This window comes from Ursus americanus, chromosome 22 (genome assembly GCF_024610735.1).
Source record: "Ursus americanus isolate L20-20 chromosome 22, mUrsAme1.1.p, whole genome shotgun sequence".
Classification (NCBI taxonomy): Eukaryota; Metazoa; Chordata; class Mammalia; order Carnivora; family Ursidae; genus Ursus; species Ursus americanus.
The window spans coordinates 21,001,641-21,020,585 of record NC_142148.1 but is presented as its reverse complement, the minus strand read 5'-3'; the positions used below and the strand labels follow the sequence as shown (position 1 = coordinate 21,020,585).

At 55.8% G+C, this 18,945-nt stretch overlaps 1 protein-coding gene across 1 annotated transcript in view; it reads left to right on the top strand.

The window, feature by feature from the left end:
- Positions 1-9,187: 9,187 nt before the first annotated feature.
- VSTM2L (V-set and transmembrane domain containing 2 like) overlaps positions 9,188-18,945 on the top strand; it is a 35,928-nt gene continuing 26,170 nt past the window's right edge. The window contains exon 1 of the mRNA XM_045804500.2: positions 9,188-9,516. Within this exon, the coding sequence (XP_045660456.2) occupies positions 9,396-9,516 (121 nt within the window). The 5' untranslated portion in view covers positions 9,188-9,395. The remainder of the gene's footprint in view (positions 9,517-18,945) is intronic.

The following is an 18,945-nucleotide window of genomic DNA, read 5'->3' as shown; positions in this document are numbered from 1 at the left end:
GGGAAGAAGCAGAGCCTCGGAGGGCGGCGTTTTGGGTGTGAGGGGCCATTCAAGAGGAGGTCAGGGCTGATGAGAGCCAGAGCCAGATGGGTCCCAGATGCTGAAGACATGTGGTCTGCAGGCCCATCCCATCCTCATGCCCCCTTCCCTGGTCAGCAGGTCAGTGTCCCTCCTGAAAGGGGCAGAAGAATCTGGGGCAGGGACAGGGGAGACCAGAGCTGGACAGAGAAGAAAAGGAGAAGCCATCTCCTCCCTTGTTCTAGGCTCTATGCTCCTGTTAATGCTACCAGTGGCCACATGGCCTGGACAACGGCCTCATCCCTGTTCCAAGTGGGGCTGGAAGCCTCCTGTGGGCCTTGAGGCCCAGCCTGACTCTCACCTTCCCTCACTCCTCAGACTTCTCTAGAGCTGAACAGGAGCCCACCTGGGGAACATCCCCTGAATCAGACCAGTGACCCAGGAAGTTGGGCCATGGCAAGGATTTGGGCAGGTGGTATTTGGGGGAGGGCATGGATGGGAGCATGGGGAGAAAAGTGCAGTGGGTGTGAGTGGAAGTGAGTGAGAACAAGCAAATGTGCATCTCTGGCCAAGTTCCTTGACATCTCCAGTCTCCGTTTCTCCGTCATAAAATGGGGAAATTCATGGGCCCCCACCCCAGGGCTGTTTCAATGAGCCGGTATGCTGAGGGCTGACACAGTGCCTACTTGTTAAATTGGGTGCCCAGGTTCTATGTCCTCTGCTCTTGCGACAGCCCTAGGGTGGGGGACATGGCATCCCAACACAGCAAGGAGCTGGCCGAACTAATCACCCAGCGGGATCTTGGAGCTAAAGAGACTTCCTTCTTGGGGTGGAATGCTCAGGCCTTTCAGGGACCACCAGCTGTGTCATCTTCAGCACAGACTCTGCTTCCCTGGCCCGGGCTCCTCATCAGCAAATGGGACGTCAGTGGTGCAACTTCACAGGGGCGCTGTGGGCCGGAAGGACAATGGAAACAGCATGATCAGCTCAGCGACCAGCAAGGACCAACACAGTAAGTGCTGCTTACCGTTTAGAGTCAGGAAGATCCAAACTGGACCCTGGATCTGCCACTTGCCAAGCTGTAAGATCTTGGACACCCATCTGGGCCTCAGTTTCCTCATCTGTAAAATGGGGATAAAAATGCCCACCTTCACTGTTGTGGGGATTTAATTTAAAAAACAAGATAAACACTTGGCGTGTGACCTGACGCATCCCAGGCCCCCAACAAAAGTTGGGCACAGGTCATGGTAACACAGAAGTCATAACCGTTCCCGGGATGTGGGGTGTCCAGCTCCATCTGCTCTGTCAGTAGTCGCCGAGGGTCTGCCGTGTGCCGGGCCCTGCAGTAGCAAGGGCATGTGCAGAACCAGCCTGGTCCCTCCCTTGAGGGTCTCCCGAGCTGTGGGGGAGACGGGCACAAACATGTTTCCAAAATCACGCTTGTGTGTTCGCTCAGTAATCACTTACTGAGTTCACACTGTGCCCCAAGGTCTAGGCTGGCACACGACGGACACAGCCCTTGTTCTCATGGGGTTCATGCTGCAGGGAGGGAGACGGAAAGTCAAGAAATCAACAGGTACCGTGGCAGATAATGGTACACGCTGAGACAAAGAAATGTGCGGGGCTTCAGCGGGACAGGGACAGCATTTTAGGTAAGATGGTCAGGGTGACATTTCATCAGAGACCAGAAGATCTGAAAGAACTGTGTTCCAGGGAACACGAGGCACAAATGCAAAGTCCCTGTGGCAGGAGCATCCCTGGGGCATTTGAAGAGCGGCCAGGAGGCCAGTGTGGCCAGGGCAGGGGGGGCAGGGGGCAGATTGGTGCGGGGTGACCAGTGCAGGTCACGATGGATCTTGTGAGTTGTGGTGAGGGCCCTGGTCGCCGTGCTGTGAAGATTCACCTGATGGCGCTGGACCCGGGTCCCCTGGGTCTGGCTCTGGCGCCGAGCACACCCTGCCTGGGATCCGTGGAGATACTCGTCCCAGGCCTCCCTTTGGAGTGGTCCAGCTCGGCGCTGTCTGCTGGGGAAGCCCTGCCCCCCGTGGGGCTGATGAGCACTGGAAGTGTGGCCAGCCCACACTGAGAGGCGCCATGTATAAAATACACACCAGGTTCTGATGACTTGGTACATACGAGGAATGTAAAATATCTCAGGAACGTTTTATACTGATTACGTGTTGAAATGATGATTTTTGGGGTATGAATATATTATTAAACTAATTTTACCTATTTCTGTTTACTTTTTTTTAAATTGTTATTGTGGCTACTAGAAAACTTAAAATTACACTGACAGCCTGCATTTGCTTTCTATTGGACGGCATCGGTCTAGCTAATTAGTCACGGCCATGGAGTATTTAGACTGGCGTGAAGCATGCCATTAAAGTCATTTCAGCATTTTAAAAAACACTCGTGCAAGCAGAGCCTTGAATTGGCAGAGACTCTGCTGTCCCGTTGTGTTTAATAAGCATCTGGTTTGCGGGGTGAAGGGCCCAGGAACCCCATCTCTCTGATGCAATTAATTGCCTTTGATGGAGATTATCAGTAAGCTCCTTGCTGGGACAACACGGACACAAACCACATGTACATATTACTGGCCTTGGTAGAGCACAACTTCTGGACTTGGGTTACAATTTGGGGGCCAAGGCCTACAAGGGTTCTTTGGACCTCGGAGAGGTGCCCCCTTTGGGAAGCCACAGGGTGGGAGGTCTTCGGACCCTCTCTACCCTCCTCAGGCAATGACGTGAGGAAGAAAGACCCCCTCCTGGAGTCAGGGGACCTGTGCCCTTGGCCTGGCTCTGCCATTTCCTCCCTGTGAGATCGTAGACTTGTCATTGTCCCTCTCCGGGCCTCAGTTCCCCGTCTCTACAATGGGAGAAATAGAGGTTGATCCTTGATGACCCTTCTCTGTTAAAAAATGGTGCCATTTTGAATTCTAGGTTTTAGATGATACCTTCACTCTCCGTGGTGCACCTAGGAATCCAGAAGCAAAACCTCCGAGTGGCCCCACGTGTCTTCACAAGGTTATGAAGCCTGGCAGGGGCAGGGGCAGGGACTGGCTGGACGACCTCCCCCTCCCCCTGGCCTCTGGCCCAGGCCTGGCCCTCCCTTGGCCCTTCCTACTCGGAACATGAGTGCCAAGAGAGGCAGAGTGCAGATGAAGCCTCGGAATCCATGCAGAGGGCAACCTGGTCTGCATCAAGGCTGGGGCACATGGACAAGGCATCAGAACCTGGGGGCTCCTATGACATGGACCAGCTTAGCAGCCACTCTGGATCCTGCCTCGCTTGTGGGGGAGCGGATAAAACCATTAGCAGAAGAGAGGAGCCCCCCAGACCTGGGCAGGAGTCACTGTTCAGCCCCTGTGCCGCCTCCAGGTGAGCTCAGCACAAGAGGCTGGCTGGGCCCAGTTCAAGGCACAGGAGAGGAAGAGGCCCTGTCCTCTCACCCTGTTGCAGTCCTCACTGCGGCCCACTGGATCCCTGCATGAGATACACGTGGGTGCCATGGACGTGGGCAGGTTCCCAGACACCTGTTCCAGCCAGACTGGAAGAGAAGGCGTGGGGCTTGGGCCTCTGCAGGCACAACTAGACTCCTCAGAGGCATTAGTCCTCTAACATCTCATAACTGTGTGGAGGCCACTTGTGCTCAAACCCAGCTGGCCACTGGGAGCACCTGGGGAATGTTTTAAAAGCCTGACACCCAGGCCTCACCCCAGACCAATTGTGTCAATATCTTTGGGGGATGGCCTCAGCATTACTATTTTTAAAGCTCCCCCAGGTCATCCCAGTGTGCATTCAAGGGCTACCCTAGCCCCAAATCAGTTCTAAGAGATGGATGTTTAGGGAAAGGGGGAAATTTGTGAGGCTCAGAGAGGGGAAGTAACTTGCCCAAGGTCACACAGCGAGGTGATGGAAAAGCCAATCCCGGATCCCAGGCCTCTTTCCTGAGCTGGGGCCAATTTCCCTCCTGAGGCTCCATCTCCTTTTACAAACCAGAGCCCAGGAAGGCAGCACTCACAGTATTTCACTTTAATAATATTGGAACCTGCTACAGTCAGGGCCACCACGGTGAGGGGCGGGAGCTTGCGATGGCGATTAGCAGAGCCGTAAGTCTTTCGCTTTATCCAAATCTTGGGCAGTAATTTAGGAAATTTAATTAAAGGGGGAGAAATGGGGACACCTGAAGCTCCTTGCCTCCTGTTAGAATGAGTGAAATACACCGGGCTGTAAAAGGAAATGCTGTCTGAGACGCAGCTCCGATGTTTTATTGCCAAGTTTTATTCGCTGATGTAAACGTAATCGCTGGAAACCGGAGCTCTATTAACGCACATATTTTCACACATCCGGGGCCCTGCCTGCCCCCCCCTTCCTCCAGGTTTATTCACCCACCTTCTAGGGTCAGCCCCCGTGCTTTCTGGGCATGTCCGCACCAAGTCTGGATTTCCCTGCCGGTTTCACACCCTCCCATGGCAGATAAGAGTTTAATAGAATTCCAATGCTCCTCTGAGCTCAGTAATGCATTCTGGAAATTAGGCGAATACATACTGAAGCCATTGTTCCCCCTTATAAATGGGCTCCCTCGAAGCCAGTGACCGTGGGGTCTCTGATAAGCTCTCATGAAGCTGCGCTCCCCATGTTATTGGTGTGTTAAAAGGCGCAACTCCAGGCTCACATTGCTCATTGTTAGGGGCTGATACATTTAAGTAGTTTCTCCATGAATCAGGCAGCTTAGGTATTTCCCCCCTCTTGGCATTGATAGATGAGCGAAAGGAAGCCATTTAGACGGCGCTATATAGGGCCCTGGCCCACACGGTGAATGATTTCCAATGCCTGGTTTAATTTATTTTTAAATGAAATTTGTTATTGATTCTGGATTAAAAGGACAAATCTTAGGGCTGTTACCACTGACAGAGCCATGGTGCTCAAGTGACACCTCTCGGGGGGGAGGGAGAGGGTGGCCTCCCGGAGTCAAGGGGAGGGTGGAGGCTCTCCAGGGAGCTTGGGTCAAAGGCAGGGGAGAGTGCAAGTTGCCCTGCTTGGGGTGAACTTGCAAAAGATTGTCTTGGGGCCCCTGGGTGGCTCAGTGGGTTAAGCGTCTGCTTAGTCTCAGGTCATGATCTCAGGGTCCTGGGATTGAGCCTCAATGTCGGGCTCCCTGCTCAGCAGGGGAGTCTGCTTCTCCCTTTCTTTCTCCCTCCTGCTTGTGCTCTCTCTCTCTCTCAAATAAAATCTAAATATATATATATGTATATTTCTATATATTATATATATTTATAAAAATATATTTATATATATATCAAAATAAAAGGATCGTCTTTCCCACCTGCAATACCAGACATGATGTTCACCTTCTGAGTCTCATGTGGGTCATGGGAATCGCAGTGTTATTTGCCTCGTGGCATCCATGTGACCACTGGATGCTTGTTTAATTGCCTCCAGGGATGGGACATTGACTCTCTCCTGGAGCATTCTGGAGTGATGAGAGTCACCCACCCTAGTGAATTCGTGGACACTCTTTTCTGGGATGGTCTTCAGTTCCCTCCTGCCTCCACCAGGCATTTAGCTTCCACGTGCCTGCACTTGAACCCGTGAGCAGAAAAGACAGAATTACACAGAGGAGAAATACGGGCTGCGGATTCTTCTTTCACCTCCAGCTTCTGCCCCGCCTCACTGTGCCACCTTGTGCATGTGACTTCATCTCTCTGGGCTTCAGTTTCCTTCTCTGTAAAAGAAGAAAGGGAATAGTATTGGCCTCAGGGTTTGTTGCCTGAATTATATGAGATCGTGGATGTGAATGTGATTTATAAACTGCAATTCAGGTGCTGCAGGAAATACAAATGGGACAGTGTAGTATAGTGGGAAGGCCCTGAGCTGGAAGACAGGGGACCTGGATCTAGTTCTGTCATGGTTGGCTGTGTGACTCTGAGGGAGTCACTTACCCTCTCTGGGCCTTAGTTTCCTAAGCTGCAAAGAGGGCAGTTGAATTAGCTGTGCTTAGGTATTACACCTAAGAGCACGGGCTCTAGAATCAAACATATCATGACTCTACAACTGCCTTGCAGTGTGACATTGGACAAGATACTGAATCTCTCTGAGCATCTGTTTTTGTTTGCAAATAATAGTAGCAATAGTGATAATAATAGTAGCCAACATGTATCATGTATTTGGTATGTGCCAGGCACTGTTCTAAGGGCCTTCCATGTAGTGCTTTTCATTTAGCCCTCACAATAATCTTGTGTTGGACGTATTATAATCTTTTTTTTTACAGATAAGGAAGTTCAGGCACAGAAAGGCTAAGTAACTTGTCTAAGGTCACACAGTTAGCAAGTGGCAGGATTCAAAACTAGTATCCATACTTATAACCACACTATTCTACTCTATTTGGCCTGGTTGTTCTGAAGACTAAGTGGGGTAATTAAAGTTCTTAGCACAGTGCTGGGTACACAGTAATGGGCCAACAGAGGCTTGGGGGCTGGGAAAAGTCATTTCTTCCTGTGGGGGACTCAGACTGGACCTTGGCCAATGGGGTGCTCAGCTAGACAGAGGGGAAGGCATGCAAGAGGAGGGCAAAGTCCTGGGAAGGGTAAGGATGTAATGAGGTTCAGGCATGTTCAGGGAGGGAACGTGTCAGAAACGGTGTTCGGACAGAGGCCATGTGCAGAAAGTGAGGCTGGGACCTGGAATGGAAGCTAGAGAAGTTGGGATTTCTGTAATAAACTAGGCCATTGGAAGGTTTTGGGCAGAGTCTTCACAGCATAAACCTTTTCAAAGTCAGACAATCCCTGGACATCTGTCCTTGAAGGAGATTTGGAGGTCACTCTGTTTAACCCTGTTCCAGACTGTGAATAGAAATTATTCTTGGGGGCGCCTGGGTGGCACAGCGGTTAAGCGTCTGCCTTCGGCTCAGGGCGTGATCCCGGGGGTCTGGGATCGAGCCCCACATCAGGCTCTTCTGCTATGAGCCTGCTTCTTCCTCTCCCACTCCCCCTGCTTGTGTTCCCTCTCTTGCTGGCTGTCTCTATCTCTGTTGAATAAATAAATAAAAAATCTTAAAAAAAAAAAAAAGAAATTATTCTTGAAGGTCAAGCAATGGGTTAGTGCCAGAGCAGCAGTGTGCTGCTATCCCCTCCCACCGACCTTCCTCGGCAGCCCCCAAGTGGAGTCTCTTGTTTCCTCTCTTCTAATCTCCTCCCTCCCTGTCCCCTTGCCTGTGCCCCCCTGCCTGCAATCTGTGGGTTAAGAAGAGAAAGCCCTGGGTTTGAGCCCCAGTTCTACCACCACATGGTCCTGGAGAGGCCTCAGACTGTAATTGAGAGTCTGGGTTTCAGTCCTGGTGCTGCTATGTGATCTCAAAGATTCTGTTTCTTCATCTTTATAATGGGGGCATTTTAAATGGGAGCCCATTTCTGTTGGGAGTGAGACTCAAGTTAATGAATGAAAAAACACTTTTGTAGAGTCCAAGACAGCTGGCCATCCCAGGATAACCTAAGTACTATCTCTGTGTGGGAAGGGAGTGAAAAGAAGTGGGACAATCAGGCAAAACCAGCCCCTTCCTCTAGGGAACGTGGGCGGGAAGGAGTTGGGGGGGGGGGGGGCGCTCCAGCGGGATCTGTCCATGGTGCTGAAAGTAGCGTTCTGTTGGGGCTCAGTTGTGCTGAAACAGAGCATTTGTAATTGGGGGCTTCAGGAGGCTGTCCATAGTTTTGAACGAACTGGAAATCTGCTGGCGACCACAGGCCCCATCCAGTGTGCTGCACGCCAAAATATTGGAAAGGAGGGGATGCAAGGGCAGAGTAAAGATGGGGTGGGGAGCTGTCCCTCGAGCTCTAACCTCATTCTCAAACTTGGGGCTCTGTCCACAATGCTGGATCCACCTGTAGTCTGTGGAGAGGAGAGTGGGCTGTCTGCAGTGCTCACTCTCATTGGGCGGGGCGGGAGAGGAAATCGGAAGGTCTGTCCATGGTGCTGAATCCTCGAGCCCGCCCAGGAGAGGTCCTTGAGGCCAAAAGGATGGGTGTCGGAGTTGACGCTGTCCTTCTCCATGGTGCTGAAACCGCGGCAGACCGGGCGTGTCGGGAAGGAGGCCTGAGGAAGGATAGGGGATGAGAGCAGGAAGGAACCCAGCCCTGGCATCAGGGACCTAGCCTCATACTCTCTGTGGGAACTCGGAGAAGCTATGTCTCCGATTTAATGTGCTTCCTCATCTTTTAAATGAGGCCACCGTTCTGCCTTCTTGTCCGTAATGAAGGTCTGTCCCAACAGCCCCAGTAAAACCGTCAGGGAAGAAATCGGAGTCGGAGGATCTCTTAGGAATGGGAGTGGCTTTGTTACCTGCCCGCCCCTCCAACATTTCATCTAGGCCCATCGGTCCGAGGAACAGAGACTTCAGTCCAGAAGGGGGCGATCCAATCCACTGCGTAGGGCCCAGCATCTTTAAGCTAGAAGCAGCCTCAGCAACTGGCCTGCCTCACTCCCATTATGCAGACAGGAAAACTGAGACACAGAAAGGAAAATAACAGTAATATCTATTTAGCTCCTACTGTGAGGACGGCATTATGCCAAGCGCTTTAACATACACGATTCCATAAATCCTCACCAGGACCCCTGCAGGTAACTGCTATTCCCATTTCTCAGATGAAAACTTTGAGGCTCAGACAGGGATAGACACCCGGACACGATCACACAGGGAACTAAAGGCTGCGGCGAGGCTATCAACAGGGCCCCTGTGCCTCAGCCCAGGTTCCTGCCCTACCTCACCCCCACCTCCACCGACCCCCTGACCCCAGCACCACCCTGCTAGCAAAGTTGGGAGTCCCTCGAGCGCGCTGGGTCTGGCGGCAGGTGGATTGGTTTTTCTCCTTATCCCGCTGGATAGTATATCTGCTTCTGAAGCCATTTGTGTTATGCTTTGCGGGAACTGGGTCCTTAGGGGGGCTTCCTCCACCCCATCTCTCTCCCCCATTTGCACTCTCGAGCGGGGGAAGTTGCGGGTACCGCTTTAAAAATCCCAGCCTGGGCAAAACTTTGATGATAAATCAAGCGGCAGATCCCTCCGCCGCCGCCTCCTCTGGGCGGGCGGGAGGGAGTGGGAGGGAGGGGGTGCGGCGGCAACGGCGCCGAGCGGAGTGGCCTTCCGCGGAAGGGAAGAGTCCCGCAGTCGGAGGCGGCCGGCTGGGCGTGCGCTCGCTACCCGCAGCCGGGGCTGGGCCGGAGCCCGGCGAGGGCTGGAGCCAGGGCCGGGCCAGGTTCGGCGGGCGAGGGGCAGCGGCCGGAGCTGGGCAGCCAGGCCGTATCGGGCAGGGAACGGCGGGCGCGGGGTCTGCGGTCTCCTGAGCCCCGATGTGAGGCGGCGGCGCCCCGGCCCGAGCGCGCACCATGGGGGCCCCGCTCGCCGTGGCGCTGGGCGCCCTCCACTACCTGGCACTTTTCCTGCAACTCGGAGGCGCCACGCGGCCCGCCGGCCACGCGCCCTGGGACAACCACGTCTCCGGCCACGGTGAGTTCGGTCACCGCCCCCGCTGACTTCCCCACCAAACCCCACCCCGGGCTGCGCCGCTCCAACTTGGCCGTCCCCAGGGCTGGAACCCTCGCCGGCCCTGGCGGGAGTCCCGTGGCGCCCCCTGCCGGGTCCATGGACCCGCCCCGGCACCCCGGCCACCCCAGCGGAGGAGGGGGCACCCCGTGTGCAACCCGGCTCTCGCGGAGAGCCCCTTACTCCCCAGCACGCTCGCGCCGATACACGCACCTCCAGGACTACACAGATATTCGCTGCCAGGGGCACACTCACTGTTCTCACACTCACAACTCCTGCCCTCACACATCTCCATATACCTTCTCAGATCCCCCTCCTCACTCATAAACACTCACACTTAGCCGGCTGCACACACACACAGGCACTACGGTTGGTGGGCTCACACCCTGCCAGCTGGCACCCAGGCACACACACTCTGCACAACTCTTGCCTGCCTTTCTGCCTGCAGATACACACACACACACACACACACACACACACACACTTGTGAGCACACTTTGCTCGCCCACTCCTCTCTGCCCGTCTGCCTTTCCCTTTTGTGGGCTTAACCCTGCAGCTGCCCTCCTCCCCTTCCACTCCTCACCTGCCCCTTATACCACTGGGAAAGGTGCTGGGGGACAGAAGACCCTGCCTCTTGAGAACTGGTAGTCTAGGGCTGCGACTGCCCCTGCAGGGTGGGTGACGAAGGCTTGGTGGGAGCCCCTCAAAGACATTGGAATAGTTGGGATTGCTGCTTCCAGCCATGAGCATGGAAAGGGAAGAAGGACGCCAGATGCTTCTGTCTGTCTCTGGGGGTGGACAGAAAGCCCCTGCCACCCTTCAATAGGGTGCCCACCCATCCTCATCCTCGGCCCCGAGGACTGAAAGGTGGGAAATCAACTCAGCCACCATGGGAGCCAGGGAGCAAGCAAGCAATCCCACATTGGTTGCCTGAGTGTCAGAAGCTCCTTTCAGCCCCAGAGGAGCCCAAGTTGGCAATGGAGTTGGAGCATCTGAGGCTGGTAGCTGCGGGGCCTCCCCTACCCCTGCAAACCAGGCTCCGGAACGGGGACCAGAGCGTACATGAAAATGGAGACCCTTCTTCCATCCATCCCTTCCCAGTCTGGTGGGGGAAGGCTGCAGCACCAGTGCTGGGCACTGTAGGCTCAGGGCTGAGGGGGGAGGTCTGCACAATGAGCAGAAAACTGTGTGATTTGTTCTGCTGGGGAAGGGGAGGGGAGTAGGTCATCAGAGGAGGCTTTGCTGGGGCCTGATGCCTGAGTGCGATTGTTCCAGGGGGTGTGGGGGCTTCCAAAGCCCTTCTCAGGGCTCTGCTTTTTGGGAACTATGACCCCTGCGCACCCTTCCGCCTCACCACGTTTGGTGTGAGTGCTCTGTGTTTCGTCTCTGCACCCTTCACATCCCTCGTCGGTTTCTACTGACCTGGCTGGAGCACTGGTAAAGAGGGGAAGGGTTATTCTGACCTTCCACTTACAGTTGAAGAAACCAAGGCTCAGAGAGGTGATGGGACTTGCCCAAGGTCACAGTGAGTGCGTGGTTGAGCTGGGACCGGCCACAGGATCTGTTGGGCAAAGACAGAGCTTTTTCCAGGATATTCATCTCCCTGTCAGATTCCCTCCCATTTAAAGGAAACTGGGAATTCCTCCTTCCGCTCCCTCCTCGCTCTGCTCAGTTCCTTGGCACGGTTAGAACTTAGACTAGAAGGGTTTTCCTGAGTTTGTAGTCCCAAGAGATACGAGGACTGGGGCTCTGACGTGTATGGTCATCCTGTCCCCGGAGCATCAGGCCCCAAGGATTTGGGTGCTACTCTGTCATTCCAGAGGCCCCAGGGTGGCCCCCCATAGGAAATCAGGCTTTGCCCTTTGTGTGGTGGTCTCTGCCTGCCCCCTGGTGCCAGGCATGCTTAGGGGCACAGCTCTGCCCCGCCAGCTGTAATGTCACCTCTGAGCCCTGGTCAGGTCCCGCTAAGGCCCAGAGGAGGGGCTAGACAGACAGGACACAGCACTGACTGCAGGGGAACCTGGCTTCTCTTACTGAGCCCCTGTGCAGCTCTGGGCAAGTGGGTCAGCCCTCTGGGGCTCCTGCTCTCCCTCCAGAAACGGGGAGGCCAGGCTGCTCTGCAGGGGCCAGACTGCCTTCTCCCAACATTGCCAGGTTCAAAGTCACCAAGTAGTGGATGCCGAGGAGCCCCCACGGCTGCCCCTCTGCTGGGCCAAGCGCCCGGCCACGGGAAGGCTTTGGAGCCACTCACTTAATCACAAAAAGAAACTGTTATTAATGATAGTGAGACGCGGCGAATAAGTGGGTCATGTCTAATAAGCCATTTGTGTTCAGGAGGAGAATACCAATTTGATAAAAGCTGTGTGTGCTGAAAAAGCCCAGAAATTGCTGTTTAGCAGATTGGAGCCTGATCGTTTCATTATTCCTGGGCTCCGCGTGTCCTCAGCTGATTCCAGAAATGTGGCCGGGTTAGGGAGGTGTCTCTGTGTCTGGGGGTGCAGATGGGAGGCTGGAAGTGGGGGCTCCTCCTCCGGAGCCCATGGACCCCAACCACGTGGGGGCTCCTCAGCTCTCCAGCTCTGAGCCCAGACCAGCAGCCAGGCTCACGCCTTGCCCCCTCCCACCCGCCCATCTGCCCGCCCGGGACTTGTCACAGGGAGAGCCCGTGGTCGGACGGGTAGGCAAGGACATCTGTCTCGCTTCCCATCTCCCTGCTACCTCCACTCAGCCCACTTCGCAGAGGGCCTTTTAAAGACGTGAGAAGTGAATGGGGAGTGAAAGGTGCATGCCTCTTGGAGAGGCATAAGGGGCTGGGAGGCTGGGGTCATGCTGGTCCATGTACGTACCTACTGGTACTCAATTAATGGCAGCTGTTTTGATTATTCCTTACGAGAAAGGGTCAGCTCATTGCCATCAGCACAGCAGAGGTGAGGCGGTGGGATGTGGAGCTAGCATTTATGAACCGCCTACTGTGTGCTAGGTGCTGCCAGACCTTAGTGTGAACTCACTGAGCTGATGTTATTCACGCAAGGCTGCTGTTGGGCATATGAGGATACTGAGGTTCAGAGAGGGAGCCAGTGACTTGCCCAAGGTCGCTGAGTCTGTACAGAGAGCTGGAGAGCTGCGCCTGCCTCCTCCAGGACGACCTCGAGGCAGGCTTGGCCAGTCAGGTGACAGGACTTCTTCCTTCTGCACAGCCAGCCCTATCTCAGCGCTCCCTTCCAGCTCCCCGGAGAACTGGTAAAGCCGTGGGTGCCACCAAGGGGAACCGGCAGCTTAGAAAGGTGACAGACGGGATCTTGCTGCGGCCACAGGCAAATTAGAAAAAGACAGCTGGGCTGGGCTCCTTCTCTAGTACTTTCTCCAGATCTTGGCCGGGGCAGGGGGCTGGAAGACAGGACCTTTGCGAGGATCTTTGCAGACCCCCTGACTTGCAATCACCAGGGAGTTTGTCAAAATGCAGATCCCAGGGTCCACCCACCCAGACCCATTGGCCAAAATGATTGTTGATGAGACCCTGGAATCTGCATTTTCATAAGCTCCCCCGGATGATGCCCGTGCAGCCTGGAGTTTGGGGGCCACTGCCTTAAGCCCTCAGCTGGGCCTGATGACATGTGTAGAAACGGGACATTGTCTGGCGCCAGGGGTTGCTGGGTTGGTTTGGTTTGGCAAGACAGGCAGGGGGCCAAGCTGGAGCAGGCATGTGGACCCCGAGATGAGCCCCAGGAAGCCTTACACTGCAGCAAACATCCGTCCTCCCACCCCCGCCTGGCCACACACACACATACACACACCTAGGCCAGTACCTTCAATTATTAATACACCCCAATGCAGACACAGATCCTGGCTTGGCCCGGCGCTTTGTCCATTGAGTGATTCACTGTCCTGAGGTTCTCTCCGTTGCCAGGAGGGAGCAGCGGGGTGCTGAGGCAGGGGCGGGCGCCACCGGGCCATTTGGCAAACAGCCTGTGCACTGAAAACCCACCCCTGGCATTCTCTCATTCTTTACCGAACTGTGGGTTTCTCGCCATCAATAAGCCGGCGAGTTTGGTGGCGGGGAGATGGAGAAAATTGAGTGCTGTCTTCCGAAGGTTATGATGTTAAAAATGTGTTCGCATTGTCCTGGGTGTTGGTGATTATTCTATCAATTACGCCCGTAAACACTCGGCCTTGGGCTGAGGGTTCCCGGCCTCCTGTGGGGAATTGGCCCTCACGAGTGGTTTTCCCCGAGTCCTTCACACCAATTGGTTTTGACACCTTGCCTATCAGCGGCTCCAGCGGCCTTTTCCCGAAGCAACGGGAGCCGTGGGCGGCCAGCAGGACAGGAATTCGGCTCATCTCCACGGTGACATGGTGACACGGTGACAGCAGGGGAGTTGGGGGATGTCTCATGGTGACAAAAAGGGGGCAGGGGCAGGGGTGAGGGCGAGGGGTCAGCCACCGAGACAGGAGATGGAGGGCAGGACCCAGGCCATGGGCAAGGGTTCATTTGCCCAAGTTGCCGGGGAGGTCAGTGCTTGGCTTTTGGGGTCACCTTACCCAACTCTGTGAAAATAAGGTGAGAAATATATGGAGGCACGTGTCGGCTGAGTGTCGTGCCAGGGCCTTAAATGGTGTTGTCTCCTTTGACCCCCACAAGAACCTGCAGAGGAGGGGACTTTCCCCGGCCCAGGGCATTTATGAGGGAACTGAGTCTCGGTGAGGTTAAAAGGCTTGCCCAAGGTCACTCACCTAGCAAGTGTTGGAGCCTGGATTTGATCCCAGGAACGTGACTCCAGAGCCCAGGCTCACAATGGCGTTGAGTCCCAGAGAGGAGGAGGGAGAAGTCAAAGGTCTGAATGCTAAAACTTGTGTGTATTCCAAGTTAATGTGGTTTTAAACATTCACATAATTTTTTTTAAAGATTTTATTTATTTATTCGACAGAGATAGAGACAGCCAGTGAGAGAGGGAACACAAGCAGGGGGAGTGGGAGAGGAAGAAGCAGGCTCATAGCAGAAGAGCCTGATGTGGGGCTCGATCCCGTAATGCCGGGATCACGCCCTGAGCCGAAGGCAGACGCTCAACCGCTGTGCCACCCAGGCGCCCCTAAACATTCACATAATTTTAATTTTGTAAGGAATCCATGTTTTCAGAAGAATGATCACAAGATCGGAGCCCCTCCCCCAGCCTTACTGACCAGTACAAGGACATCCCGGGGTGGGCAAGGCTGACTTCACCTTACAGTGGGTGGACCCAGGCCCAGCACCTTGCAGTACATATGGGATGCTATGACCCTGAGGGTAATGGGGGGCCAGGGTGTGTCCTCCTCTCCCCAACCCTGGTGAGGCGAGACTCTTCTATCAGAAAAAGGGGTCGTGATCTCACTGGGGGAAGAAATTGACTCCTCTACCTGCTGATGAGCCAGAGGTCCCTCTGGCACCTGCTGCTGTGGGGGAAGGCAGGTGGGGCTGGGGAGGCAGAGGGGCTGAGGCTCCTCTAGGACCCCCTCCCCACAACCGGGCCCCCTCCTCTTCCTGGAAGTCAGCAGAGGAGTCTCCAGGACTCAGCCCCGTCACGCCCAGTGGAAACCCCTCTGCAAGAACCCACAAGACTCTCAGCAGGATTGGGTCCTACCTGAGAGATGGTTTTAGGCAGAACTCAGCCAAACCTCTTACATTTTAATACTTATGCATTTATTTTAATGTGGATTGGAAAAATAAACCCAGCGCATCAAAACTGTGATTTCACAGATATGATTGCTTAGGGTGAGACTAACGGGGATATTAAAAAATAGTGGGTTAGTTTACAGGAAAACATTAAGGACAGAACAGTGAGGGTGGCCCACAGGCAGGTGTGTGTGTAGGAATGACTGGACGTGGGGGCTGTTGGCCCAGGGGCTGCCCCAACCTCCTCGTACTCTGTACCGTCATCGGGAGCTGCTGGCCTGACAGAGGCTGCTGTCAGCTATTGGAAGCGACCATTCATTTATTCCTTCATTCATTCAATAAATAGCGCTCGAGCACCTGCCATGTACCAGGCTCTTTTAGCCACTGGGGACGTATCAGTGAAGAAGACAGATAAGGTTCTTGCTCAGACAACTAAACCTATAAAAAATATATAAGTATAAATTGTGAAGAGTGAAGAAGCAGAGATGGTGTTCCGCCCGGAAAAGGCACTCCTGGGGCAGCGAGGGCAGCCAGTAGTGAGCTCCCTGTCACACCAGAGATGCAAGCCGGAGCCAACCATTTATGAGCTGGGCTGTTATGGAGGGAATCCCTGCTTTATTTCCCCAAGGAGCACAGACTGGTGAAGTGGACAGACAAGTCAGAACAGCGCGCGGTTCCTACGATCTGTCACACAGCGATTTAGTGACGGGCCCCGGTGGGTGGGGCTCCCAACTCCAAGGATGCCTGGCCCCCCACCCAGGGCACATGGCAGGGGTGAGGGCTTTTGCTGTCTCTTGTGTGGGGAGGTGGGAGCAGTGGCTCCCTCGTGACGTCACTTCAGCTCCGAGTTAAAGTGCCCGAGCTCGGGCGAGAGAAGTAGACCCTGAGCCTTGATCCAGCCTCCCGCTGCCCCTGCCTTGCTGGGTGGCTTGGCAGCTCCCTGCCCTGCTCTGGGCCTCAGCAACCCCCAACAATGGCGAGTTCTCCTAGGCTCTAAGCCTCTAGAATCCTTCCATCTGTGGCCCTTTCCTTTGTCCTCCAGGCGGCAGGTGGAGGGAGCCTGTGGCGCCGTGGAATTCTGTCCGGCACCTGGCGCTGGGGGTCGGGACCCAGATGCCAGACAGCATTCATGGAGCATTTTCTCTGTGCTGGTCATCTCCCTCACCTCCTCCCTCCAGCCTCACACACCCCATGCGGAGGATGCTCCCATTTTACAGACGGGGACAGGGAGGCCTCGGGGGGTGCCGGGACCCACCTGGGGCCACCCAGCTGTTGAATGGCAGAGCCAGGCTTGAGCGCAGTTGTGGGGCTGCAGGGCTGGAGTTCTCCACCGCTCCTCTGTCCTGGTGCTGGCTGCCAAGCCCAGTGGGTGTGCGGACAGTTGCGTTGTTCTGGAGCGGCACCCTGGCTTCGCTGGGTTCTCTCAGGGTCCAGGATGCCAAAATGCTGGGGAGGCCTGGGTCTGGCTGCACGAGCACGGTCTGAGAGCCTAGGCTCCGGGATGCGAGCCCAGCGCTGTCAGTGGGGGTGGTGGGACCTTGGGGGGACGCGTGGGGCTCTGGGTGCACCTGCCTGCGTGTTCGGCCGGTGCTGGTGTTTTTGCCTGAGTGTGTGGCTGGCGTGCGTGTGTTTAGGTGTTTGTTCGTGTGCCGTGGAGGAGCTATGGGTGGGAGGGAGCCCGGGGGGTTGTGCAGCGTCCCGGCCGAGGGGGCCTGGCTGTGCCCTCAGTGCCGTGGCCTCGGCGTGCACACCAGCCTCCCCAGCCCCTCCAAGCGGGTGCCCTTGGGACGCGAGGCCTAGAGGCTCTGGGAGCATCTGGAAGGTTAGAGCTGGAGCTGGGGTGGGGGGGCTTGCTCAGAGTTATTAATTAGGGAGCTGGCAGTGCCCATCTGTGGCAAGTGCTCTGCCTGCCCTCTCTCCACTCGCTCTCTCCCCGGGTTGGACGCGCTCTCTCTCTCTCTTTCAAACTCTCTCCATCTTTCTTTGTCCCTTGCCCTATGTCTGCTGCATCCATCTCCCTCCCTGTCCTCGTCTCCCCACCTCCCCCTCTCTGTCCTCACACTTACACACGCACGCACACACGCACACACACACACCCCTCTCTCCAGGTGACACCTCGGGATCACACACGCCTCTATTCTGTGTGTCATCGTGACCCCCATGCAGAGCAGGCTCTCGAGTAATGTCAGGTGAATGAACGAAGTGGAGGAATGAAGGACCAAGTGCTGGCGGCACAAGGGGCGCTGACGCTGGTCTAGACTCCTGGTCTAGACTCGTGGCTCCTAATTTTCTTGGCAGTCGTCGTCCTCGGGAGCATCTGATGAAAACTGGATCATTGCCTCAGGAAAATGCCACATCATTTGGGTTCGTTCCAGCGGGTCTGGTGAGGCCCCCAGAGCTCACCTGTGGCGCCGGGGGAAGCAGCCTTCATTTCACGGGGGAGGAAACTGAGGCCCAGAGAGGAGCCAGGCCTGGCTGCAGGATGCAGGGCCTGTGTTCAGCAGAGCACTCCCCCCCACTCCTCCGCAGCCCTCCCATGTGACGCGGGGGCCTCGGGAACAGGCTTCCCTCTCCTTCCCCAGTAAGCTCTTGTGAGTGCCTTCAGCGGGTGGGCACGGGGGAGAGGTCAGGGAAGACAGCAGACCAGGGATGTGAGCCCTGGAAGTGGCCCAGGCCAGTGAACTCTCCTGAGGGGGTCTCTCCCCTCTCCCACCAGAGTGGACTGTGTCCTGGTGCAGTCAGGAAGACTTCCTGGGGGAAGTGGGCTGCTGGTATTCAGGGCCTGCAGGGGCTGAGAGAGGACTCCAGAGGCCGAAGGAGCCTTCCCTGACTGCCTGGGTGTGGCAGGGGCCTCATCCGGAGAGTTGTGCGTGCGTGTGTGTGTGTGTGTGTGTGTGTGTATCAGGCAAAGCAGGCTGCAGAGCTCGGTTTGACCCCAGCCACCTGGAGGTTTCCGATGGGGAAGGCTTGGGGTGTAGCCGGCATGCAGGTGGGCCCGGCCATGTGACTGACTTGGAGGCTGGGGGGGCTAACAGAGCCAGAGCGGGAGAGGCTGCTTCCTGGACTTGGGCCAAGTTTTCGGGCTCGCAGGACTCTGGGACTGGCCGCAGCGGCCAGGGGCGTGTCGGAAACCTAGGCTGGGCAGGAGATGGGAGCCGGGCGTGCGTGCGTATGTGCACGTGTGTGTGCAGGTGTGTGTCTATGCTGCTTCCTTTCTAATGCTTGCACATACCAGGCTCCCTCCTCAGGAGCCTTCGGCCAGCGATTTCGTCTGCCTGGCAGGCTCTCCCCCTACCTCTCCCGCCCTCTGGCTCTCCCCTTCCTGCTCCATGAACCTCCTCACCCTCCGAGCCTGGCCACGGTCACCCCAGCAGGCACCCCAGGCACCCATCCACGAGCCCATCTCGCAGAGGAGGAGACAGGCTTCGGAGGTGCGGCAGGCTGGGGGACCAGACCTCGTTCGAAGCGAGGGAGCAGAACCCAAACTTTGTCCCCCAGCCTGGCGTGCTAAGGTTGTAGGGGATGGTGCTGGCCTGGGCTTTGGGGTCAGACACCTTTCGGCTCAAATCCCAGCCCCCACTCAGGCTCTCTGCACCTCGCAAGCCAACTCGGGGTGGGGGGTCTTGACTGAAGCCCCTTTCTCGCAGTCCTCAGGCTTGGTTCCCGGCCCAGGGCAGGCGAGGTGAGAGCAGATTGCAGGGTGTCTGTTTTGCTTTGTGAGGTTTTAAAAAAATTATTTCCTGCCT